The sequence below is a fragment of the Temnothorax americanus genome, unplaced genomic scaffold (assembly GCF_048541705.1).
Source record: "Temnothorax americanus isolate GAGA-0224 unplaced genomic scaffold, ASM4854170v1 Scaffold31, whole genome shotgun sequence".
In the NCBI taxonomy this organism is placed as follows: domain Eukaryota; kingdom Metazoa; phylum Arthropoda; class Insecta; order Hymenoptera; family Formicidae; genus Temnothorax; species Temnothorax americanus.
In genome coordinates, this window is record NW_027509453.1 from 2,253,900 (window position 1) to 2,280,038 (window position 26,139).

Here is a 26,139-nt window from a genome sequence, read left to right on the forward strand (position 1 = left end):
TCGATTGTCGGTTGAGAATCAAGAGCGACTTATCGACGATCGCGATCGATAGATCGTCGCGCGACTCACCGCCAACTTCACGACGTCAGCTGTTTTTTCTTTTTACAGCAACATGCCAGGCACGGGGCACGGCGCTGTCGCTCCCGCGCGGGGTTTCTCCTCTATACCGCCCATGCGGCCACCGTCTGGCGTCTGTCAAGTCAACGGCGGTCAACAGTATCGGAGCCGTCGACGAGTAGTCCGCTTCGAGGCAGCGCGCAAAACGCGAATCACACTCCCGTGCCGCACGCGCGACAGGTATATAAGTACACGCGTGTAAACCGTGACACCGTCCAGCGATCATCATGAATCGTTCCACTTTGAACGTGATTCTCCTCAGCGTGGGATTCATGCTGGTCTTCACGGCGTTTCAAACGATGGGCAATATAGAGGTGAGACAAGAGCGCCGCACATAATTGTTATCGATATTATTATTATTATTATTATTATCGTACTTGCGTCGTGGCACATTTCCGCGTTTTCCATTGTCGCTTAAACTGCGACTTACTTATCGAGATGATGGCTCGATTCGTTCGGAGTAGAAAGTTATACTTTACGTACGAACGGAGACGGGTCTTTGCGCGTCGCGAGCTTTCTTTTAACTTCTTGAAAGATCCCTTGAGATCACTCTCGGAGCGATACCTGATTTAGAAACGGTTTGTATTCTAATTACGACAGGTAAGCGACAATGCGCGCTATTTCAGCGATCGCTCGACAATCTGCGATTGTATCCCTGATGCGAGTTAAAAATTTGTTTCTTTTCGGGGCGCAATCCAGTGTGTTCGCCCTGAAAACAAATTTATCGTTAACAATTTCACATCGTATTAATCTATCGTATTTATCTTCTACGTTACGCAATCGATCGACGAAACGTATAATTAGCTTTATCCGCGGTGAGGAAATGCGTGATTAAACGGACATATAAATAATTGTTCTATATTTATCATTTTAAAATTGCTTTGAGACAATCAATTTGTAAAAATGAAAAATATGTAACTGCTGAGCAATGAAATTCGAGAAGCGATTTGCTTTTAATAAACACAGCGTGATAAAGGCTTCTCTGATTTTAACTCGTTTTCACTGTATATCACTGTATTTTTGCAATTCCAACGTTTGAACGTGGAAAAACGTTTTCTATACAACACGATCGGCAAAGTATCTATAATTAGCTTTATCCGCAGTGAAGTAATGCGTGATTAAACGGACATAAATAATTATTCTATATTTATTATTTTAAAATTACTTTTTTTGAGACAATCATTTTGCAAAATTGAAAAATATACTACAATAAGCAATGAAATTCGAGAAGTGATTTGCTTTCAATAAACACGGCGTAATAAAGATTGCTCTGGTTTTGAAACAATGCATTTTTACAATTCCAAAACGCTGGAACGTGGAAAAACATTTTTTACAACACGATCGACGAAACGTACAATTAGTTTTATCCGCGGTGAAGTAATGCGTGATTAAAATCGAAGTCTATTTACTTTGAGACAATCATTATTTGTGTAAAACTAAACAATATATAATTAATAAAGCAATAAAATTCGTGAAATAACTTGTTTTTAATAAATGCAGCGTAACAAAGATTTCTCTGGTTTTAAAACAATGCATTTTTGCAATTCTAACGTTTGAACGTGGAAAAACGTTATTTGCCACGCGATCTTTCATTCCCTCTGACGCAGGCATTCTCGCAGGATTAACGATGATTGGATAATATTAGGTGATCAACGTTGAGATCCCTTTTCCAGCGAGCTCGAGGTGGAGGTTTCTCCGTGGCATTTACGTCTATTTCTGTCAATATAAATTAACTTTAATCTCGGCCCAATTTGTTCTTTTGTTTTTAGTTTTAAGAAATAGAAAAAATAAAAGGTAAGTTAAGCCGAGATTAAAGTTGATCTATATTGATAGAAGTGAGTACTAAACGTTCAAACGTAAGCGATTTGTCTGAATTACTTTCGCTTTTCCGTGCCCACGTGTTCCACGTTGACGAACACCCAAAGGTATAGTAACGCTCGATGCGGGAGAGCGAACGTGATTTTAGTTCAGAGAGAGAAAAAGAGGCAGAACGAATGGGAAATTAATTTCGCTGGACGCCTCGATAACAAACGATTTGACTTTCATTTTACGTTTAACCGCTGCGACGAAAATAAAACATTTTCATTAGTCTGTAAAATCCTAGAAAGTACAGATAGTCGATTAGTCGCGTGGTTTAGAAATTACCACAAAAGGCACAAAAGGCAAAGAGCGAACCGGTCGACCGCGAGGCTTGAACGCCTGCAAATTACACGATAGCATTATCGACTACTTTCTGCATTGCGAAACATCTGCGGTCTGTGAACGATCATTACATATTAGAGCTTTCTCCCTCAAAAGCCAAAACCGATGCCTGGTGGATGAGACCTAAACAATTTCCGGGCCCTGATTCTGCAATTCTCAACGACAGTGCATGTCGTTATCATTATATTGGCGTTGCGCTGGTATAATATATGGTAAAAAAGGTTCGCAACGCGGCAATATAACGATAGCACTGTCGTTAAGAGTTACAGAATGGGACTACCGGACGACTAGAGACAATTATTTTGTAATATTCTAAAGATAAAGAGAAAAAAATCGTTGATTCTTTTAAATACTATCGCTAGGAACGTTAAGTTCTCTCGTCGCTCTCTTTCTCTCTTTTTTATCTTTTTCCCTCATATTTAATACATGAATTTGTTTACGTTACCTCTATCTCTATGATTTGACTCTCCGAGTTTTTTTTTTATCTCAGCTCTTTTAACGTTTCGTAATTGTTACTTTATCTGCGCGACCTGAAATTGTTCCCCGGGACAGAAACCTGCTCTACGCGAGGTTTCTGTCCTCGCGTAGCGAGCCAGCCTGAGCTGGCCTTAGGACTAGGGAGTATTGTTTCAGGATATAATAACAATATTTATATAGCCGCTCAGTCCTCTTGCATAATTGCTTTTCGCTTGTTTCTTTTTATGAATGATCTTTCGAACTTCATACCTCGTACCACTATCTGAAAAAGACTTACATAAATGTATTCCGCGGGATATCGTAAGAGGGTAATCTGAGAGCGCGCGAGAATCGTGTTCTGGAGAGAGCCGCTCTGGTAATGTTATTAAACATTATCGCCGTTATCTCCGTAATTCAGAAGTATCTACGGATACGCGATATCTGTGAAATTTTTCTATTCACCCCGACGCGCGACGAATAATTGATCGCCGCGGCGCGATCGACGGTCTTTGTTCCCGCGCGCGCGGGAATTCACCGGCCGCTAACGATGTCAAGTCCGATTAGCCCACAAAAGTCATAGATTACTCTGATATTCCGTACAGTGGCGTAGCTTGGATCACCGGCGCTCTCAGAGTTCTACCGTGATATATTTTCTGGACCGTCCTCCTTAAATTTTGCAAGAGAAAGCGAAGAATTGTAACTGTAACTGTAATTTAGATATATTGGATCAATCAACACTTGCATAATGAAAAAATTAATCATTTACGAAGATTTCAAAGTCGTTTTAGATGTACAACGATTTTAGAGCGATGATATTTCGTAATCTCGCCTTTTAAAAAATATTTGTCTTAATAAAAGTTCTCTGCCAATTAATAGTAATTCGAAAACTTAATTCAAAATGAAGTATCCTTAACGCTATGTCAGAGTTTATTTTTGACAATTAACCGAAAATAACGGACATTCATGTCAATTACGAATTCTTACGATAACGAATAACGATAATTAGATAACGTATAATTCTGGGCGATCTTATCGCACTTTTCTTACGCGAAAGTTTTTATAATCGCGGTGATAGCTTTATTTTGTACGTTTAATCGTAAAAAGTTCATCGGTTGGTTACGTTAATCTTTCAAGAGCTAAGATATTAATTCTCTCTTTTAAAGATTTTGAAGATTAATCCTCCAATTAAAATTTCACGATTACCTACTTTTCATATCGCCTCTTGCAGCGCATCGGAAGGTGCAGTTTACGTTGTATATGCACGTGATTAAATTAAATTGCATTCAGATTCTTTAATTATCGACGCAATTATTTCACATCTCGTTATTTTGAACTTCGTGTAAACTTTGAGCTTCGTGTAAACATGAACTCGGCGTTAATTTCGAGCGATATAACGTGCCGGTCATTATCGTAGAATGGAAATTGGGGATTGTCCGGGAATTGATCCGATTAAATTATGCAAAGTATTCAATCTCGAGACAAAACGGTGTTACATTTTTGTACATAACGAAATTGATACTGCGGATACTATGTTCCTTCCTCTTTCTTTACGTTTGATCGTCGGAACTTCGTATTAGAAACTCTAGAACTCCTCAAGACGCGAAATCCTCCTGCCTATTGTAGCGAATTTCTGGAAACGGACTGCCGAAGAGTGCGGCGAAAGAGAGAGTTCGCCAACGCAAAAACGAAATGTATCCTAGACGTGCTCGATAATTGTATCCTGAACTGAAAACCTGAACCGACGCAACCGGTTCCCGCCGAATTCACTTTGCGCGTCGCCCTTCGCCGTGTCGCAATTCACCGAGGATCATAATGACTTCGGATTCTCGAAGAGACTCCCTCGGATGAAGAGAGACGAGACGCTCAATCAGGCGTAATTCATTGCTTCGACGAAAAAATCCTGGACCCCTGATAGCGCGCCCAGAGAAATATCTAAAACAGAATGCCTCGTTAGTTGATGCAGCTGTACGAGATACGACGCAGTCTCCTTTCACTTTTAGTCTCGTGTATATAAGAGAAAGGAGGAGGAGACCTCGTCGAATAACGTCAGTTATCTATGCGACACGTTCGGTAGTTAGAATAAATTTATTACTTCAGCTTACATTGCCAAGAAGGGACTCGGTTTACAAATATTTTCTTAGCTACAAATATTTCCTTAACTAAACGTTCGGTAGTTAAGGAAATAGACTTGCACTCACAAACGACCGTCGATAAATATGTTTCATTAACTGATAAATGTGTTTCGATTGTGTAAACAGTTTAATTGAATTTTCTAATGTCATCATACAATGTATTTTGCTATGCAAAATATATAGCTACCGGAAGAGATAAGAGAAGTTCGTAGATAACACACGTACCGTTTTAGATTTATGATAATTTTTAACTGAATAAATTAAATAGAATAAACGCTTTTATTTGCTAAAGAACATTTTTTGAAAAATATAGATAATGATATTAAAGAATCTACAAACATTTGTAACATTTATTTCTACAAGCAAGAAATTTAATAAATGGAATTGTAATTTCAATATCATTGAACTTTTTAAGAGATTTGTAATAATAAAAAAATTGAAAAATTTAGAATTATTGATGACGCATTTTAATTTGCACGTTACGCGTTTAAATTTTACTTATTTCTTATCGGAAACGGAAATTGTTTTATTAACATGCAATAATGTAATAAAAGTAAAATACGACGTGTCCCAGATTTGCTGCACTTTCTTTATCTAGAATTCTTATAGATTTCTTTCGAGAGTTGCATTGAGGTCAATAATGTTAAAGTTATGTAAACATCTATCTATATGATCTCTTGCAATACCAGTGCAGATCTTATCGAACGCCGTTATCAGTACGAATACTTGACACCGAATTTTTATGAAAACGAGGCTACAAACATATTCGTCAAAAAATATATTGTTATCTCACCGAAAAATCGCCCTTGTTCGTCATTATCGCTTACGTATTGACAATCGCTATCTTGACATAGAACATTGTACTTATGTGAATAATCATATTAGCGATAAACAAAAAAAAAATATCTATACATTGTAATGAAATCGGCGAAAATATCCACAGCTTCTTTCTTTGTCAGAATTTACTTAAACTTACAGCTTGTAATGACGTTAATATTGCGCGTAATATGCATATGAAAAGAAAAACTGATGCGTTGCATGTTACATCACCAATAGTGATACGACTGTCGATTACTGATAACTTTCGAGCGCGAACAAGATTCGACGATGTTCGCCGCGAAATAATTGGCGGTAGATCTGGAAATACGACGTAAAATAAAGCTACTATGCTTTCCTATGTGTGAAAGCGTAGTTGAAACTATGAGAACGCGATTACGTTCGACCGATTCGCTCCTGATACGATAATGGCGATAGGTGAAATCGTGAATAACGCGAATGCGCTTTCATTACGAATCTTCCGTTGCCCAAATGATTATTAATTAGAACGCACATTAACGATCCTTATTTATTTTAATCAATTTTTCTATTGAAATGACTATATTTTTCTTTATGTTTTTGTATCTCGCCTTATTTTAAAAATTGCACGAGTAATATTTCCAACCTGATAAATTCCTTCTGAAATGATTTTATATATCCTTATCTGTTTAAAAAAAGGAAATTGTAGAAAGAGGAAATGAAGAAAGGTTTCCTCTTAGATTGACAATTAATATGCAGCGCATTAAATCAGACCATCCCAAATTCTTCTAATGGCACATCAAAAAAATATAAAGCAACGTTCCTACATCACTTGGTATTCTGTGGTTATCCTTGATACGTAAATTATAGTCCTGTTTTTTGTAGTTTTTGTAAATACAGAATAACCAGTTTCAGTCTTGAAAAAGGATACCGGAATTATATGCAATACAATGCGCTTTCTGATGCTTTATTTCTTATTAACATTCTTCGAATTCTTACCCGTTTCTCGTTTGGTCACTTTCCAACGACATCATCCGAAATACTTTTTGTACCACTGTTCAATGGCTAAAATAAAACAGATACATATGTGTCAACTTCATTTCAGTAAAATCTGCATTTTGTACTAAATACAATAAAGAGAGAGAGGTGACGTTCAACTAAATTCACGAAGAAAAAACTTAGTTCCCAAATTAATTGGGAAATGTGCCCTTACAGCAAATGCTATATGAGATACAGAATAGTCTCTCATTCATATGAAAGAGAAACTATCTGACATATAACATGCAGCGCGACTATTTCCAATTGGAATTTCCAAGTCGGTCGCTATGGGTGAGTCGTCCAACGGTGACCGACCTTCATACATATAATACAATAGGAACTCGACGGAATCGCAGAAAGTTTACGTGACGTCGTTGCAAGGAACAGCGTATTAGAAGTATGCTGATCTTCTCACGTCGATCTCCTCTGTTCGCAGCAAACTATCCTGGACAGCATCAAAAAGGAAAGAAAGGGAGAGTTCAAGGCTGATGCTTATATCAGCCTGGCCATAATCTACGCCGTGTTTGCGACCTGCAACTGGTTAGCACCGTCGTACATCTCAGTGACCGGGCCACGGGTGGCGATACTCACGGGCGCCTGCTGTTACGTGCTGTTCATCGCCTCGTTTTTCTATCCGCACGAAGCCCTGCTGTACTCCATGTCCGTACTCGTCGGGATCGGCGCCGCCCTGATATGGACCGGTCACGGGCAATACCTGACAGAGAACAGTGACAATGAGACCATGTCACGGAACGCCGGTGTATTCTGGGCGATTTTCCAGATGTCGCAGTTCGCCGGCAATTTGTTTGTCTCCTTAATCTTTACGAAGCCCAATATCGACCATGAGCAGCGGACGATCGTATTTAGCGTGCTAACCAGCGTCGCGGTGATCGGCATAGGGGTGCTGCTCTTCCTGAGAAAAACGCCGCAGAAGCTATCGTTGGGCGAGGCTGAGGGGGTGTCGAACGCTGACAAAGAGCTGCGCCTGCCGGAACCAAAACGCGAAAAACCGCTGGTGACCGCGTGGCGTGCCTTCGTGGATGCGATCAAACTCTTTCTCACGTCGAACATGCTGATCCTGTCATTAACGTTCATCTATACAGGTCTCGAGCTCACCTTCTACTCCGGCGTGTATTCCAACAGCATTGGCTTCGTGAAGGAAATGGGCCCCAATCGCAAGAGCTTCGTGGGATACTCCGGCATCGGCATCGGCGTCGGCGAGGTCTTAGGCGGCGCGATCTTTGGTATCCTCGCGTCCAAGATATCCGGCAGGTGCGGCGGCTGGCCGGTGGTGATCACCGGTCTGGTAGTGCATCTGTTCGCCTTCGTCACCATCTTCCTGAATCTGCCAAACGACGCCCCGTGGGGGGACACGGACAAAGAAGGCTTCATCAAGCCCTCGCCGCCCCTCGCGCTGATAGGCAGTGTTACCCTCGGTTTTGGCGACGCCTGCTTCAACACGCAGGTCTACTCGCTGCTGGGGGTCATGTTCGCCAACGAGAGCGCGCCGGCCTTCGCTCTCTTTAAATTCTGCCAATCTGTCGCGGCGGCCATCAGCTTCTCGTACTCCACCGAGGCGGGACTGCATATACAGCTCGCGGTGCTACTCGTGACTATATTTCTCGGTACGGGGGCCTTCTGCTACGTCGAACACAAGGCCAAAAAGTCGAACAACGAGACCCCGCGGGAGACTGACCCGGCGTTGGTCGACGCCACGAGCGGCGAAGATTGATAAAGCTAGTTAGATACATTCGTTAAGTTGCAAAGACACACAGCGAATTCAGATGCAAATCAAGTGCGCGAAAGATCTCGAGAGATAACACCGTGGAACACGGAAAGCCGCGTTAAAAGTAAAGCGAACAACTCACGGTCGGCTCGAACGTTAACATAAATTATTTTAGTGTATTAATGATAAGATAACCTTGCAAATTTTAAGTATTACGTGATGCATGAATCCTATAATTGGAGACTCTTTACAATATATATCTTTACAACATTTTAAATATAGTAAACATATGCACCATAGTTAAGGATATCAACTGTGAAGAAATTGCGAATTTTCGTAATGATCTTCATTTTCTGACAATTCCATGCTTTTGTAAGAAGTCTCTACATTCAAGTCCATGAAAATATCATCGTACGATCGATAACGACAAAGAGGATATCAGAAATGTATCATGGTCTTCCAGTTTCTAAATATTTTTCAATATCCACTTTATATTTCGGGATTATATATAAAAAAAAAAATATATATATATATATATACATATATATATATATATATATATATATATTTTATGTTATAACTATGCTTTAGATAGTATCTCCTTTAAAGCGGTATCTTTATATATGCAAGTGTGCCAACATGCATCTATAAATGCAATAAATAGATGCATGTATATGCATTTATTTATCGGCGTCAACGTTCTCATTATGCTGAAAATGTTGCGACACTCACAGAGAGTCGAAAGACGCTGTTTTAAAAGCATCGATCTAATCGGTTGCTCGATATTGTTATCGGAATGTAAGAATTATAGCGAGCTAATCGATAATAATTTATATCTTTTTCATCCACAAACTCGAAGGCTGTGTAAGCGTCCTTTGCATTCATTGCGAGCTCCTTTTTGTAAGTTTTAATTACATGTAACGTTAATAATTACGAGATCAGGTTTGTTTTTAACAACGATTGTTCGCACCAGTTTTGCAACGCACTGCGATTTTGTGATTAACTAGTCTGTAACATGAGTTCGCCAGAAAAAGACTCGCGTTTAACTAGTCCGTAACGCAGTATATCGACTTTATCGTTTGATCGTATGTTTATGCGTGTGTATGTGTGTGGGCGCACAACGGTACGTGACATTTACAGCTCGAAACTCGATTGAATTGTCCGAGATCAGACTTAAGGATCTTGTTCCTTCATTGATCGACGCTTGCCTCAAGGATCGCGGCGGACGTATAGATTAACTGCGGCATGCATGCAAGATGTATTAAATGTCGGACACTTTCCTCACAATTCCTAAAGCAAATCTAGAGCAAGAATTAAAAAACACAAGAGAAATTAATACAAAATAAAAAATCGAATCTTGAAATTGAATTGAAAATTGTATTAAATTGAAACCGCAAAACGACACGAGTTTCTTAGTAACAAAATTTTAAGCTAAGATCTTTTTTGTTAAGGTTTAATCATGCGACATTTGAGACATCCTCTATGCAATACCCATGCATTCTACTCTTTTTTTTTATATTTTATTTAATCATGGACGTGTTAGATATATTTTATGATAGTGGATAAAAATGCAAATAGAAATATCAATGATGATCAACTATTCTCTTGACAATCAAAATTCTATTGAAGATACTCTACTAATGAATATGTATACGCGCGCGCGCGAGACATCGTGATACTTTTAGAGAACGCATTTCCTGCCTCCATAATTTTCGCAAAGAGAAAGAGGACTTCGTGTTGTAGTTCCTCTTACGCATATATTACAGTCCGCGTTACATTCCATAATACAAATGCGTATGTTTGTACAGAATATTTTTTTTTCTGCATATAAGATTTGCTCCTTGGACATGTACCTGACAGAGAAAGATCACGATTTATTCTAAAAGCACGTATAATCCCGATCACGGATCAATCAAGAATGATCATTATTGTTTTTATTGTTAAATAGTTTATGAATGAAATTTTATGATATCTATATATGTATATATATATATATATATATATATATATATATATATGTTCATATAAATTTATCATATTAGACGATATAGGCTGCGGTCCACTTAACACTATAAATGCTTTGAAGCATTCTTTTTCTCCTTTCTTTTAATGAACAAAGAAGAAGAAAAACGCTTCAGAGCATTTGCAGCATCAAATGGACTGCAGTTATAATGTATATATATATATATGAGATTAAACAATGTTATAAATGACGATGACGTGTGATTGTTATTAGTAAATATATTTATAATATTGCAAAAATATTTGTACTTTTTAATTTCTCGATTCTGCGAATTTTATCTACCTGTTCCTGACTTATAAGTCTTGAACATATTATATGATAGTTTAAAAATACACACGACTGCCATTTAATATGTAGGAAGGCTGTAAAGGTCCACTGCGCGAAAGTTCCTTAATAACTAAAATATTTCTACTTAATGAATTCCATTAAATATATTCTCTTCATCAGTTTTTCAATATATTGTCCATTGATACAACGAATCATCATATATAAATCGCTCTGATGATTTATACCTTATCGTTTTCATTAATCATCGAGTTGACAAAGGGCAGCTACACCTCGATTAATCCAATGCGATTCGTCCAGATCCGTCGGGATTAGGATGTACAGTATAAAATTGGAAGAATGTCCTGTAGTAGCTAATACACCGCGTCTAGCACTCGTCTTGTACACTGGACAGTAATAAACGTCTCTTATGTCGAATTTAGCCTTTTCGCCAGGTTTTATCCATGTAATAGGTAGCACGTCGAACATTATCTTAGGCTTAGATTCGTCTAACAATCTCGTCTCTCTGTTCCATCGAGCTCCTTCCAAAAAGAGACCCTGAGGATAATGAAGATTGATTGATAATAAAAAAAAAAAAACATAAATAAAAGCGACACATCGCGATAAAATAATACCATAGAATTTTAATATAAAGTCGAACTTTAACTTTACAACTATTATTTAATATTATACGTTAGTAAAACTCTGCGTACATTTATATAAACCCCGTAGGAAGGCGTAGCGTTGACGCTCGTCTCGAAACGGGTGATCTCGAATTCGAAGTCCAGCTGGTCAATCGGTATCTTGTGCTTGCGAGCGTAATTCTGCAACACCGCCGTCAGAAACGACTGCGTGAAGAAGAAGCCGGATATCCAAAACACATTCGGTGCGTCGCGGTCGATCCAGTCTTGCAGAAACTGTAATCTCGCCAACAGATCGTTCACGTAGCTGCCGAGTGGCTTCAGCGAGGGGTAAGATTTTCTGTCCCAAGCAAGCGGCACCTTGCCGATACTCATGCTAAGGTAGACATCCTCCAATTCCGGTGACATCAGTACCAGCCCTCTAATGGCTTTTCGTACATTGTCCAATGTTTCCTTAATGACCTCGGTGAGCTCATTGAATTTAAAGAGTTCCTGACGCAACACCGTGTTCATGCTGTTCATGTAGAGTACCGGATACTTGCTCGATACATATTCAATATCGAACGGTGGTCGCATCTTCGATAGAATCTCGCCGGCCAGCGCGAAAACTACCTCGTCTGTGTCTTTCTCGATACCTGATGAAAAAATTAGTGAACATTTTATTTTTACGCGAGCTATATCGTGACACGAAGAGACAGCAACGTTGCATCACTGCAAACAGATTTCTGGTCAACATTTTTATATATTGCTGTATTATATGGCAACGTTACAATAAAAAATTGCGTAAAATATTTATAATATTATAATTTTCAATGAATTATTTCCGCTATGTTTTTATAACTCTCTTTCAGTAGTGTATACAAAGCCTAAGCTAAATGCATTGAGCCACGTAAAAACTGTATATTAATAAATTTAACGTAATATTGCTAATTGTAAGTTTAACATCAACAATATTTTAATTGCAAAAAGCAATAAAGAGATTTCAGCGATTATGAAAATTGATTTAAGGTTGAAAATAAAGAAGTATGTATATTACTCGCCTACTCCGCTGATCTGTGGCTGGGTTAAAAGCGCACCGGCCAACAGTTGCATCGCTTCTCGATTGTCCTTCGCTATGTTCGCATTCTCATGCAAGCCAAAAACTTCCGGCATTTGACTTATCGGTAAGCTGCGAATGTACTTCAGACATCCTTCATAATCGGTGTCCTCCGGCATGTGATAAATTCCGCTCGGGGAAAACGAGTACCTGCAAAGATTACAAATTATACAAGATATTAATAACGGAAAAATTAAAAGACTCAAGAATGTTTTGATTTGACAAATTTGGTAATTTTAAGAAAAATATAACCATGTTAAACGTTATCTTTTAAATAATTGAAAACAAAGTTTTAAATATTTTTTTTACTCGTTAAAAAGAATTAAAATAAATTAAATAAAACAATACACTAGATTACAATGTTATTGAAATTATAATCTCTTTAGAAATGTATAATGAATAATTTTCTTATTTAAACTTAAATTCTTTCATTATGGAAAGATCGAAGACAAGAATACTCAGATTATATAGTCTAAGTTCAATTCTATATAAGTGGTCTTGAGAACGAGCAATATTACTTTGTATTTGTAATAACTTCGGGATTGTAAAAATTCTTCAGCAGCGAATTCAGCAAGCGTCTGTCTTTATCATCAGTTACCCTGCCTCCATAGTTGCATTCTCCTGTCAGATAAGTGAGCGCGTCGAACGGTACCTCGTCGTAATCATTTAAAAACAGCTAGATCAACAAGATAGCACAATTATAATAATCCTCTGTTTTATAACAATGTTAATAAAATAAAATAAAAAAAATGTTACCGTACCTGTAATTGCAAAATGCAGATACGCAAATCGGATTCGTTGAACTCGTAAGGTATGTTCCAACCGAGTGGACCAAAATTTCGTCTCTCCTGCACCACCGCGTGGAAGAAGCACAGAGAGAACAACAATCTCCTCCATTCCACCACCTTCGTGCACTCGCGGAAGAACTTGGGATCCGATATGGGATCGTTCAGATAACTCCGCAGCAGGTTGTTCTTCAGTCCCTTCGGCGGCTCGTTCGTCATCTTGACGCTGTTCTGCAGGATGGTCACCGGGAATCCCTTGGACGGATAGCTAGTCAGCCATATACGGAAGTCGCGATGCGCCTTCTCGGGCACGATAATCTCGTCGCATATCCGGTCGAGCTCCTTCATCCACGACACGGCGAGGTGGCAGTTCTGCAGGATGACCCACTCGCCGCTCTTGATACCGCGCTCAATCATGCCGGTCGCGATCGGACCCTGGCCTTGGCCCAGCGAGATCGTCATGAGATTCTTCTTCGAGATCCCGCGGTCCTCGGCAAACTTGATCAGTCCGGCCATCGGGTCCGATCCGGGCGAGAGCACGAAGATGAGGGGCGTGACGTTGCTCGAGTCGTCGTACGAACTCTGGAGATCAAAGGGCGGAGGTTCCACGAAAGGCGCGCCCATATGGTGGATGACAAACGCCTGAACGGCGGCGACTAGCTTGTCGGTTCTCACGCATCTCAGGATCACGAGTTTTTTCAAGCTCTCGTCCTCGTGCTCGAACGGCGGTGGGAAAGGATGCTCCTGCGGATTCGACAGATCATAATATGCTTGCCACTGCGACACGTTGGACTGGAAGGACTCCCTCAGTTTTTCAAGACCCGGCAAAAGACTAGCTCTCACGATCTCTGACCAGGATTTGTCGGACAGCCATGAGGGATCGGGATTGGGATAAGGATTCTCGAGAGCTACTCCACCTGTTAACAAAAACACCCAGAGATCTTCTTCTAGTTTATGAGCGGCGCGTAGCAGACCGGCACAAAGGACCAGAGAGAATATCAGCTTGTCCTTCTCGAACAGGGAACGGCACACGTTTCTGTAGATGCTTGCCGTGAAGTAAGAATTGAGACTCTTCATTCGCGCGTTCAGATCTACCGACTGCTCGCTGCTGGCTATCGCCATGATGTAGAGGTGCAGGAACCACGGTAGCGAATACTGGTACATAGGATCGATATTAGCTAACTCGGAGATACAGAAAAAGAGAACCGCACCGTGCTTTGAGACGGGTTTATAACCGTTGCGAGCTTTGTCTATCTCCCCCGAGGTCTTCACTGCAATCTCCTGCTTTGCCTGAATGTCTTCCGACAGCATCTTCGAGGTCGAGAGTATCCTGATGGCGGTCTCATCCTCGAGTATGTTGCCTTCGGACGTCGTGAGAACCTCCAAGATTTTATCCTCGATCTCCTTCAAGATCCTCCTGTTATTCGCGCCCTCCACTATCAGCTGATTCTTCTTCTCCTCCAGCGTTGGTAGCTCCTTGGCCACGACTATGCCCAACAGCTGATCTTGCAGACCCTGAGGCGTGATCATAAAGTTCAGTAGAGTCACCTTTACCGCAATCTCAGGCAGGTAATGCGGATTTCGCAAACGCGTGGTGATGTAGAATCGAAAGTCCGGGTTGTACTCCAGCACGGTCTCGCCGAACTTCATGTACAGCACTCCGCGCTGCTTGTACACGTTCTTCAGCAACACAGGCTCCAAGATTGCATCGATCTCCTCCATAATGTTCTCCAGCAGCACCGGCGATCCCAGCTGAATGCTCGTCTCCATCACCCTCGCGTAATTGGGATCCGTGAGCTTAATCACCGCTAGCTTGTTCGGCTTCTCCATGTTCTTTACCCATTTATTTGCCTGATTCTGCGGATCGATCATGAGCGGCCAACGATCGGCGTGCTTCACAATTATACCGTTCTCAATCGAGAAGTTGTCGGCCGGTAGTCCCTGAATTGTCCAGCCCCTGATTTCTACCGGCTCGCCCAGTATATCGATTAGATTAAATCTCGCGCTACATGGTATAGCCGCTTGCAAGCAAGAAGCGTGCCACTGGTCAATCAGCTTGTTTCTGTATTCCACCGTGAACGCTCCCAGATAGGCCACCATTCCGGATGACAGTAAAACATCTCCGATCACGTTCCCCAGGCTGGCGCCCAGTTTATTGGCCGTCTCGCTCCATCTGCTCTTCTCGCCGCTCAGACCGCCCAACAGTTTCTCCGCCCTCTCCAACTTCTGCCTGCAATAGTCGATCTGGTCCTCCAGCTTCTTCTTCTCGCGCATACATTCGGCGAACTCGTCGTTGAGCGACTGCAGCTTCTGCGTTACTTCCTGCAATAGGGCTCTTTTCTCGTTGAGCATCTCCATCTGCGTGGCCAGCGCGGCCTCCGCTTCCGCCAGCATCGCCTTCTTCGGCGCCACGACCTTGATCACGCGATCGTACACCTCCATAGCGCGCACCCACTTGCAGAGACCCTCGCACGCAGTGGAGACCTTCTTTATCGCGTCCGGCTGGAAGCTCCGGTCGTTTATGAACTTCTCGCGAATACGCTTCATGTACGCGGGTGGTATGTTATCCTTATCGAAATTCTTCAAGTTTTCTAGGAATTTCATATCGCCCAGCAACTTGATGGACGCGGGCCAATAGTCGTCTATCATCTGACCAGTCGTCGGATCCTGGACTCGATCTGGTTTTACACCCTTCAACACGCAAACCGCCTCCATTACCAATCTAACGCCGGCCGGCGGACTCTTCATCGCCTTCACGATCGTGATGTCTGCCGGCTTCAAAGTATCCAATGCCGATAGGGCGGCTTCCAACGCTGGGGTAGCCTCTGCCAAATCGCTTTCGCAGTCATCCTTGATTGCTTGAGCCGCCGCAGCTGCTTCGTTCGCCAAGGCCTCATCAGCCGCCACGATCTCTTTCTTTGCCTCCACATTGACAGTATCCTGTTCGATACGGATCATTAGCTTGTCGCTCAACTGCGACTGCGCTAATAACTTCGGCTGTAATTGATGCAACTCGTTCTGCATGATCGTCACTTGGCCGGCAGCGAAGTCCAGCTTCTCCAGACCGGTCTCGTAGCGATTCTGCTGCACGGTGATCTGCTCGATTTTCTGTCCATACAATCTGTACAATGATTTGATTAGTTGCAGGAAACTTGTGGGCGTGACGTAGTACCGTCTACCGTAAGTCAAGTAATAATCCTCGCTCGACATAGAGACACTCGTGTGAAATTGTTTGCACATCTGCACGCATTTCTCTCGCAGTTCCGAGCCGATATCGAGATCTCTCAACGACATCCTGGCCACTTTCTCAAGGGCATCTTCGGGCCAGACTGTGTACCAGTCAATGGTGCAACAGTTGATGAGCGATGGGAACATCCTGAGACGATTCCGAAAAGTGTCGCCTATTGGCGACATCGTCAAAACTATGTGAAGGTTCTTTTTAATCCTTTCGATGAACAGATTATAGAGCACCATCGGTGTCATTTCCACTTTCTTGCCGCCGCTCACATCTCGTGCGACGGTCATCATCTTCTCCAGTATCTCCGCCTTCTCGTCCATCGCATATAAGTTCGGCACGTCCGCGGTGTTCAGGATCATGTTGATATCTTCGATAAAGGATTCGTCCTTGATCTGATGATCGCCGAAGATGAAAACGGTGGGCTTGCCGTCACAACCAACGCGCAACAGTAAGTTCTTTAGATCCTCTCGCCACTCGGCCGATCCATAAGTTCTCGTAATCTCGATCTGATGTATCTGATACTCACACATGCTGGTCGCCAGTTTGGCGCAAGAATTGCGACCGGAACCGCCAACTCCGACGAGCAGGGCGTGACCGTTATCCTGCAACAATACTCGGGAAACGCGAGAGACATGCTCGATGGCGTATCGAAACAGCACCAGGTTCATCGGCGTCTGCGAAACCGCGTTATACTCGGCCAAATAGTAATCCATTTTCTCCTGAAGATTCTCCAGATCCGTCACTTCGTCGTACACCTTCGGGTCGGCGTCGGGCTCGATGTAATTCCCGAAGAAGAGGTCGCGAATGTGAGAACTCCTGATCGCTTTCTCACCTGGCTTGAGCAAATTAGCGAGCACCTTGTCTAATGGCTGGCGCAGCTGATCGTAACACGTGTGTCGCACCATTCCGAACAGCGTCTCGCGATCGGTATCGTCTATCAGTCTGTCATGGAAAACTCGATACACCTCGTGAATCCACAATCTAATAAGCTTGTCGGGATCTTTCATTCTAGTAGCTGGCACTAAAAGCACGCCGCCGATAACCCGACTGAAGTCACGCAAGTTGAACTTGTAATGGCTCCTCGACGGCGTCGGCAGGAAATTCTTGATGGCCTCGAGAAACACATTCAAGGTAGCGTTCACCACCATCTTACCTAGTCGCGAAATCTCTGGGGCGAAGCCCTTGGCAAAATGCCAGTCGAGGATCGACGAGAAGATCTTCGTCATAGTGGGTTCCTCGAAAGAATCGATACCAATCACGTGCATGTGACGAGTGAATCGCGGTGTTACGACATTGGAGCCACCTCCAGGTGGTACCATAGCCGCGATCAGCAAGATATCTACTAGGTACAGTATCGAGGTGTCCTTCGGATCGAACCAATAGCCATGATCTATCCACTGACGAAGCAATTCTATCGGCGGCTGGGCGCCGTAGATCTCCACCTGCGGCATGCTGAGGTCGTCCACGAATAGCACACACTTCTTCCCCATGGCGGGACCATAAACTCCTTTCCTCCTTCTGTCCAACTTCGACATGACCATCTCCTGCGTCTGCGGCGCGTTCGTGCGCGCGCTGAAGTTCATAACATTCTCCAGGAATTTCTCCCGTGGCAACGAGACAAGGTAATTTAATACAATCGCGGACTTTCCGGTACCCGTCGGACCCACGAATAAAAGCGGTACCGATTGGCGCATAAATTGTTTGATGAAAAAATGCTGTATGGACATCTCCGTTGTCTGGATGATCAACTCGCTGGCTTTCGCCGTTGCTGGTAAAGGTGCCTGAAACGCACGTATTCTACATGCCAATTATTTTCTTATTTTGCATTTCCAAATTACAGAATTTTAGATATTTTACTATTTTATTTTTTAATTAATTTTTTTTGTTAAAGTTAAATTAAAGATTTTATTTTATTTTTATTAATTATTTAATTTTTATAAATTCCTTTTCGATATTTAAAATTCATGAAATCCACGTATTCTCAAGTAAATTTCAAAAACATATAAGAGGAATGTTAATTTCCTTCTAATTTTATCTCTCATTCGATACATGATTGCTTTTCTTACCTGCTGCATAGTATCCATCCAAGATATCCAGCATCCGTTGTTCCTCTTGTCGTAAATCCACTCATACACTGTACCTTTATCAGGAAAGATTTGTTGCTTCGTCAATTTGAACACCTTCGGCTTAGGATACTCGTCGATATTGCCGAGTAATAGTTTTCGTAGGTATACGTCGAAGGTTTTTCTGCTGTCGCTCGTTAATGTTGGGCAAATGCCCCAAACTATGCTAAATAACAATACGCACTGAAGCCATACTGTGCTCACTTGCGTCTCCTCTGCCAACATCATGCTGAATACTCTTGTAAAAGACTATATTACACAAAAAGAGATGTTACATTGAAACTTTATGTTAAAATACATGAAAAATTGCACATACATTTAAAAACCATTTAAAAACTATTTAAAAACTATTATAAGTTCAAACGGTTTCTCTCTTTCTATCAAGTTTTATTTTAAACAGAATCACTTATTAAATTGAGTATAAGTTTAGCATTACATAGATTTTTCCACTATACTTACTAAGAACATATGTATCTCCGATGTGTCTATAAAAGTCTTACAATTATATCGGATAAAACGTAATATCGGCTCGGTCAACCATTCGATCAATTCGACAATGAGCTCGTATTGCTCGAACAACAGTTTCTCCTTGAGATGCTTTTTATAAGATTCGAAAATCGGTTGCCAGCCCAACTGAGAGGGCTCCATATAAATCATGCCGCATCTGCTGACGGTGGCGGGCGAGGCGTGCTCGAGGTCGGCTGGCTCGAAGAACATATTCATCCTGCCGGACATCTGTATGATCTCGCCGGACATCAGGCAGAGCTTCTTGTTGTCGTCCAGTACGGTGTTCATGCTCTCGATCCAGATCGCGTCTACCGGGCCATCGAACACGATCCATTTGCGTTCGATCGCGATGGACTGCGCGAACTCGCGAAATGTGTTGGCCAGCACACCGTCGCTCCATTCGTGCGACACCGGATCGAAACTGCCGTAGAGTTGACTCAGCGGGATGGCCTTGGGATTGATCACCCGGTAGACCGTGCGATACTCTCGCATCGTCGCTTTTCGTATACCCGACAAATCGCCCAGAGAGTCGGCCAGCGCCTGATAGGCCTGAGTTTTCCCGCCCAGGGCCGTGCCGACGATCATAAGACCATGCCGTACGAGTAACATCTCGTAGATCTGCACGATCTTCTCTAGATACCAGTCGGTAGCTTGGAGATTCCGCTTCTGCAGATTCGTCCTCAGCAGATCCACCAGCTCGTCACGTTCCGGTTGAGGCAGGAGCACGTCCGGGAAGAGGTCCGTGTAGATGCCGGTGAAGAGAGCAACGTCCTGGGACAAAAATTTGGGCAGATTAACGTCCACAATGGCGCGAAGAACCAGGACATGCTCGTCGCGCTTCGGATACTTGAGCTTCAGATTGCCAGCCGCTATCAGCACGGTTTTAACCGCTCGCATCCCGTAATCGTAATGATTCTGAGAGCTCAATTGTTCGGAGCACAGCTTGTAGGTGTGAACTATCTTCTCTGCGAGATTCTTGGCGTCCGTGAAGCCGTACGAGTACAGGGTGATCTCGCCGATCATGGCGTAGTCCGGCACCATCATCGCCACCGTTCGGAACAGCACCTTCAGATTGTCCGGTAGCTCCTGCCGACCGGCGTAGCCTGGATTCATAGTTATGATGACGTTGCAGGTGGGATTCAGCTTTAACTCGGTGCCCTCGAACACAAATTTGTCAAGCTTCATGCTTATGGCCATCTGTATCGACAGAATCTGTTGCGCGATCACGGACAACACCTCCAGTTCGATCCTGTTGAACTCGTCGAAGCACGCCCAGGCTCCCGATTGCGCGATGCCCTTGAAGAACTTGCCCATCGCCTTGTAATCGAGTCCTTCGGAACAGTTGAACACCACGCACTGCTTGGCCATGGCCTTCGCGAGATCTTTGGCCGTTTCCGTCTTGCCGGTACCCGCTGGTCCCTCCGGCGAACCACCTAGATTCAACTTCAGCGCGCCCATCAAGGTTCTGTAGCATCTATCCGTCAGCGGCGTTATTACCAATCTAGATGTGTTGCCGAGATATTCAAAGGCATACATGATATTAGTCGTGACCATGGAGACGGTAATGCAGTCGTCCAGCCAGTAGTAACGAAGCTGCGCTATCCAGTTGAAGTCCGAGGGATTGTCGACCTGTTTATCAACCAGCAGCTTTACCACGTCTCGAGCGTGCACGTCTATCACTATTAGAGCGTTCAACGTTATTCTGGCGCCGGGTTCTAATTTGCCGCGTACGAGTGCCACGATATCCTCTATTTGATCGGTGCACTTGTGCAAGTAAGATGCCGTGGAACGTTCCTCGAAGGATTCGTACACCTCGCTAGTCCAATGTATCTGACTACTGCAGATGACGATCTGACCGGGCCACGAGAGTACCCATTCCTCCCGCATAGCATCGAAGTACGCTATTATGCTCTCCTCGGCGACGTCGCGCAGCGATATGACCATGAGCTCTTCCACTTGGCACAACCACCTCTCGACCATACCCTTCGCATCGGCCGGATAAATCTTGCCGCTCAAAGGCACGTACTCCTCCTCGGCCGACAGCATGCCAATGATCTCCTCGTCTTTGGTGAAACGGAGCTTGCTGATACCCTCGAAGCATTTCCGCAGGTGCGGCTGCACTCGCTGCGGATCCTTGGTCTCGGACAGGATCTCCAAGAGTTCGTCGTTCGACAGGAAAAAGAATCGCGGGAAGAACAAACGCTTCTTCTCTAAATAGTCGTTCAGACCTTTCTGGATCTCCTCGAGAAGCAAATTGCAAACCTTGAATTCCTGCAGCATATTTGGCATCGCGGTAGCGTCGGTCACTCGTCTGTTATCATAGACATACAACATAATATTACGCCAAATCTTGTCGATTCTACGGAAGTTCCTCGATTCGGTCGGCATCTGACGCATGATATCCTCGCTACTGAATATCGGCTCCAGATACATCCAAGTGGCCTGGCAGAGCAGCCATTGATCGATGATATCCTGCATCATTATCAGTTTTTCCTCCCACAGTTGCATCTCCTCCTCAAATGCCTTCACGAACGGTGAACCGCGCATAGTCTGCGCTTTGAGAATATGATCGTCTAACAACATCTGTATGTCGTCCACGGCGGACAATATAAACACTCCGGTCTCTCGATAAGGAGTCAACTCGAAGAATACTTCCTGCCATTCCTCTTTCATCTTCTGCAGGTTCCGCTGCAAAGTATACTCTTTTGTGGCCGCCGAAGCTATTTCTTCCAACTTGGCGATGTAAGCGGGTAAACCGTACTCGATCATTTCCGACAGATTGCTAGTGTCCGTTAGTACTATCGTCACATCGACACCCTTGCTGATCGCCTCCCAATGTCGGGCCTGCAGACCCGGTGTACAAATAGTCTGCAATACTGGAATAAACTGCCGGAACTTCTCAACTTTGCCGCGCACCATCTCGGCGACGCGCCTCGCGCCTGGTACCTCTGTCAGCATTCGTGACAGCTTGTACAGAGTTCGCCATGTATTTTCAGTCTCCTCGCGCACTTGCTCGGAATCCAGACCCACAAACGGTCCGTAGAACCATTTGTCGTAATTCCGATGGAATTCCAAAACAGTATGCCAGAGTTTGTCGAAGGTGTCTACCGTGCTAGACATAGTCGGCAGCTCCACGTGTGGGCTCAGCTCCATGTCCAGCAGTCCCTCCTCCTCGTTGATTTCTTCGGCTTCTTTACGAATCTCGGTCATGGTTACGGAAATATGCTCAATTTCCTCCACAGCTTGTTCCATCTCTTCTATCGTGAGGACTGGCGGATCCTTCCGCTTGAATTGATCAATCGCCAGTTGTGTCGTAACTATCTTCTTCTCAAAAGCATCTCGTCTCGTACGAAGTACGGTCTCTAAAAAGTCTTTTCTCATGTTCAATCTATTACTCGCCAGTTCCATCACGACCTCCATTTCCTTCGGCCAGGTGATGGTGCGTGAGTTTAAATGGATGTCCTCATCCGAGGGCGGCAGATGATCGAACAGGAACAATGTCAGCTCGATCGAACGAGCTAATCGTCTCCTCAGATTGAACATTGTCGTGTCGCGGCTCTCGCACAAGTAGTTGTACAGTTCGACGACCTGCTGCGTTGTTTCCGGCATCTTCGAAATGTTCTCCGCTATTTCATCGAAGATCGAACATAATTCGCGATTGTTAGCTCGTAATTCATCCGCAAAGAAATCGCATATTCTATTTCGAAGCGCGTGCAGAATTTCTCTCATCGTATCGTTCACGGTACTGCAATCGATCTCGATCATGTTCAGCGGGATCTATTATCGAAGAAATACCCAAATTATATAAATCATTATTAATTTCGGATATGCCTTTATGCAGTGTTATTAATTTTTTTCTGAGAACCCTGATTTGTTGATTTCAAATAATATTATATTGAATAAAAGGCAGATATTATAATACATTAAATAAAAATGTTTTTAGATTAGATATATAATTTTCTAGTATTGATGTAAACAATATTATTGATTTTCTTCTTGTGGAATTAACTATGATTTATATTTAATTATGTTACTTACTTTACATCGAAACATACAAATCTCTTTTCGCAGAGCGTCGTACGCCTTTATTTGTTGCTCAAACTCTCGCAACAGTGGTACTGGCTCGAGCTTAAAGAAATTATCTAATTTTTTCTCCGCTACCCCGCTCGTAATATACAGCAAATTCTGGTAACACTTGAGATAATTATCGGGACCAGATGCATGTCTACCGATCACGTCTAAGACATCGCTGATGATGCTCAATACCTACCATAACGCGATAGAAGTGTCATGCAATTAATTCATCGAATGTTTGGCATACTCTCGTCAACTTTTTATTACCTACACACCACACAAATGTATTATATATATTATACATATAATTACCGTATCTTCAAATCGTGAAATGGGAAATAAATGACCCGCATCTTTCAATTCCGGAAAGAGAATGGTTTCGATCTTGGGTATCGTAGCGCCCACCGTGATGATCTTGTCAAAACATCGCGAGATCATAGTGTGCAACTTTAGGATGCTCGGTTTGCAGTGCAATTGTGTCGTGAGAAGTTCCGGTTCCACTTTTACTGTTATGAAAGGAGTTCTACAATGTAATTTCTACTGTATTCGAGTTCACCCTTTATATATATGTATTAGAAATGAATCATCGAACCTTACTCGAGAAACATGAGATCCGTGTAATCTCCTTCGAACGCATTGCCAGCTTCGTATCGCACGAAGAAGTCTTTCACATCTTCTAGCGTCTTCATTATCATAATTCGCAATTGTTTCGACAATAGGGAATTGACACTACGAAAGTACTTCTCGATTATCGCGGTGGACGCGTCGGGTTGCATCTCAAAGTACTGCGACCAGTCGTGTTTCTTCTCGAGAAAGATTTCCGCCACGTCGGCTAGCCATTCTTTAACGAGAAGATCGGTAGCAGCAACGCACAGAGCATCGAGTCTTGGTTCAATTTCCGCGGCCGGAACGGGAAGCGTGCCGAAATCTTGCATTTGAATTATTCTTACTTGACGATATCTAAAGTAGAGAAGATCGCTAGTTTATAACTCGATAATAAAAAAAATGTACCTTATTTAAATTATTTCAATTGTTTATAAGCATCGAAAAGAGAGATAAGATTCTTTTTTTTCTGGCTTGCCTATCATACAATCTTACTTTGTAAACCATAAATCTCGGATGTCTCTCAGTATTTCATTCCCGATAAAAAGATTATGCCGCACCAAATGACATGCCGTGACTTTGGACTGATGCCAGGGCACTGGCGCACGAACACATAAAACGGGGAATTCGACAGGGAACGTTTCGATAGATAAACGTTTCCGTTCATCGGAATCCATCAGGATATAATCCACTATCGCGCTACGAAGGCTTCGCTTATAGTCATCAATTATTTCCGGTTCCAAACTTTTCATTATAACGTCAAAGCTGCAAGAAACGCACTTCTCTTTAACAAAAGCATCCTATGATGAACTTATCGTAATCGGTAAAATGCGTGGCACATTTTGAAAATAATTTTGAAATATATTAATATACTTGTCTATCTTACATGTTTAGTTTTATAAACATTTTCTTTAACATTCTTTAAAATATTCTTTTTTCTCTGCTCCTTTAATGATCCTATATAATTCTTAACTTTTACTTTTTTTATTGTATTTTCGCATACCGGTAAAATTATGATGCTGTGAATATACTGAGGCAAATCAGGAAACTAAATAACGTTTGGCAAAGTCAACACGCTGCAATGAGCAACGTTTAGACTGTTCCGAATAAATAGCATAAATAAATATAATAACGTATGCTTACTTTTCCCGTTCTTGTAATTTGCCAATGATACGATTCTTCGCTGCGTCGATATTAACGTAATCGTATGGTTGTAGGTGATGATCGCTTATGCAATGATCTCTAAGATAAACTACTTTAGCAACATCCTCGGGTTTTATTAACCGTTCCTGTTCCTTATCGATTATCGCCATTAACTCGGCTAATTGTTCTTCCACGGATTTTGGAATTTCCGCCTCGACATAACGTTTTATCTATAATATACGATGCTATATTTTTATTATCCATTTATCAATTGAATTAGAAAAAAATTCAAATTCTTTTATTTGAAGCACTTGTGAGTTTTACAAAAATGTCTCTCGTTACCTCCCGATCCAACTTTCGCTTTGTTATCCTCTCCTTGCGTAGAGATAACTTTTTTTTCATCAAGATTCTCGCACTCCGACTTTTCTTCCGCAACCACGTATCATCCGCCAGATCTTTCAGGCTCACTATATTTTCCGGCAAAGAGTCACGTCTCTTCTCGGCTGCAATTCTTCGCTTAACTTCTTCATTATGTCGTTCGATGAAAGCACGAGGGGGACTCGCAAGAACTCCGTCGGCACTGAAAGGATGCCATCGTGCAGGCTTGACGTCGCGTTTGGTCACGGTTCTGATTCGATACGCGGGAATGCCGGGTGTGAAGAGACTGCCTATACTGTCGGTAGGTTTCACATAGCTATGCCAGTGTTTGTACGGGACAGTTCTCGTCCACGAAGACTCCTGTATGAACTTTTGCTTTTCTACAAGCGCTTTCGACGTTCCCGACGACGGATTATCCTTATGTTCCGCTATTGCATTTATCTTGCCCGAAGTTCCACGTATCTCCTTTCCTTCAGCCATTTCTGTCACTTAAGTTAACATATCGAAGATACAAAGGCACATTCTCTAATCGCAAATATCATTAGCAAGCCTAGCCAAAGAAAAAAATGTCTTATCATTATATCGTTCAAAATTGCTAAATCTTAGAAAATGTATGGATAAGTTCTTGATAGGACTTGCTATTTTATCTACGAATATCCAATTAACAGATCCAAACAGTTAAGTGACAAGTATATCGACAAAGGTAATGTCTTATTTGCTTGAAATCAACATGCTACACGTATGTATATCACGTAACTATGACAACGGAATGGAGATTATTGGAAACGATCGGAAAAA

The 26,139-nt window shown here is 42.4% G+C and overlaps 2 protein-coding genes across 3 annotated transcripts; one reads left to right on the plus strand and one right to left on the minus strand.

The window, feature by feature from the left end:
- Nucleotides 1-18: 18 nt before the first annotated feature.
- LOC143901061 (UNC93-like protein MFSD11) lies at nt 19-11,000 on the plus strand. The gene is made up of 2 exons (XM_077413019.1): nt 19-431; nt 7,177-11,000. Exons 1-2 carry the CDS (start codon nt 345-347, stop codon nt 8,470-8,472), a joined length of 1,383 nt encoding a protein of 460 aa, XP_077269145.1. The 5' UTR covers nt 19-344; the 3' UTR covers nt 8,473-11,000.
- Dnah3 (dynein heavy chain 3, axonemal) lies at nt 10,924-25,998 on the minus strand. Of its 2 annotated transcripts, XM_077412981.1 has the most exons (13): nt 25,306-25,998; nt 24,964-25,193; nt 24,316-24,585; nt 23,815-24,177; nt 23,530-23,740; nt 23,182-23,409; nt 19,096-22,920; nt 18,580-18,885; nt 13,252-18,294; nt 13,009-13,166; nt 12,435-12,640; nt 11,467-12,029; nt 10,924-11,311 (listed from the first exon to the last, which is right to left on the minus strand). In XM_077412981.1, the coding sequence occupies exons 1-13, from the start codon at nt 25,819-25,821 to the stop codon at nt 11,015-11,017; spliced, it is 12,216 nt and encodes a 4,071-aa protein (XP_077269107.1). In that variant the 5' UTR covers nt 25,822-25,998; the 3' UTR covers nt 10,924-11,014. The 2 variants fall into 2 exon arrangements, with proteins under 2 accessions (XP_077269107.1, XP_077269108.1); XM_077412982.1 differs by lacking the exons at nt 24,316-24,585; nt 24,964-25,193; nt 25,306-25,998 and having other exon boundaries at nt 23,530-23,723; nt 23,815-23,994.
- Nucleotides 25,999-26,139: the final 141 nt, after the last annotated feature.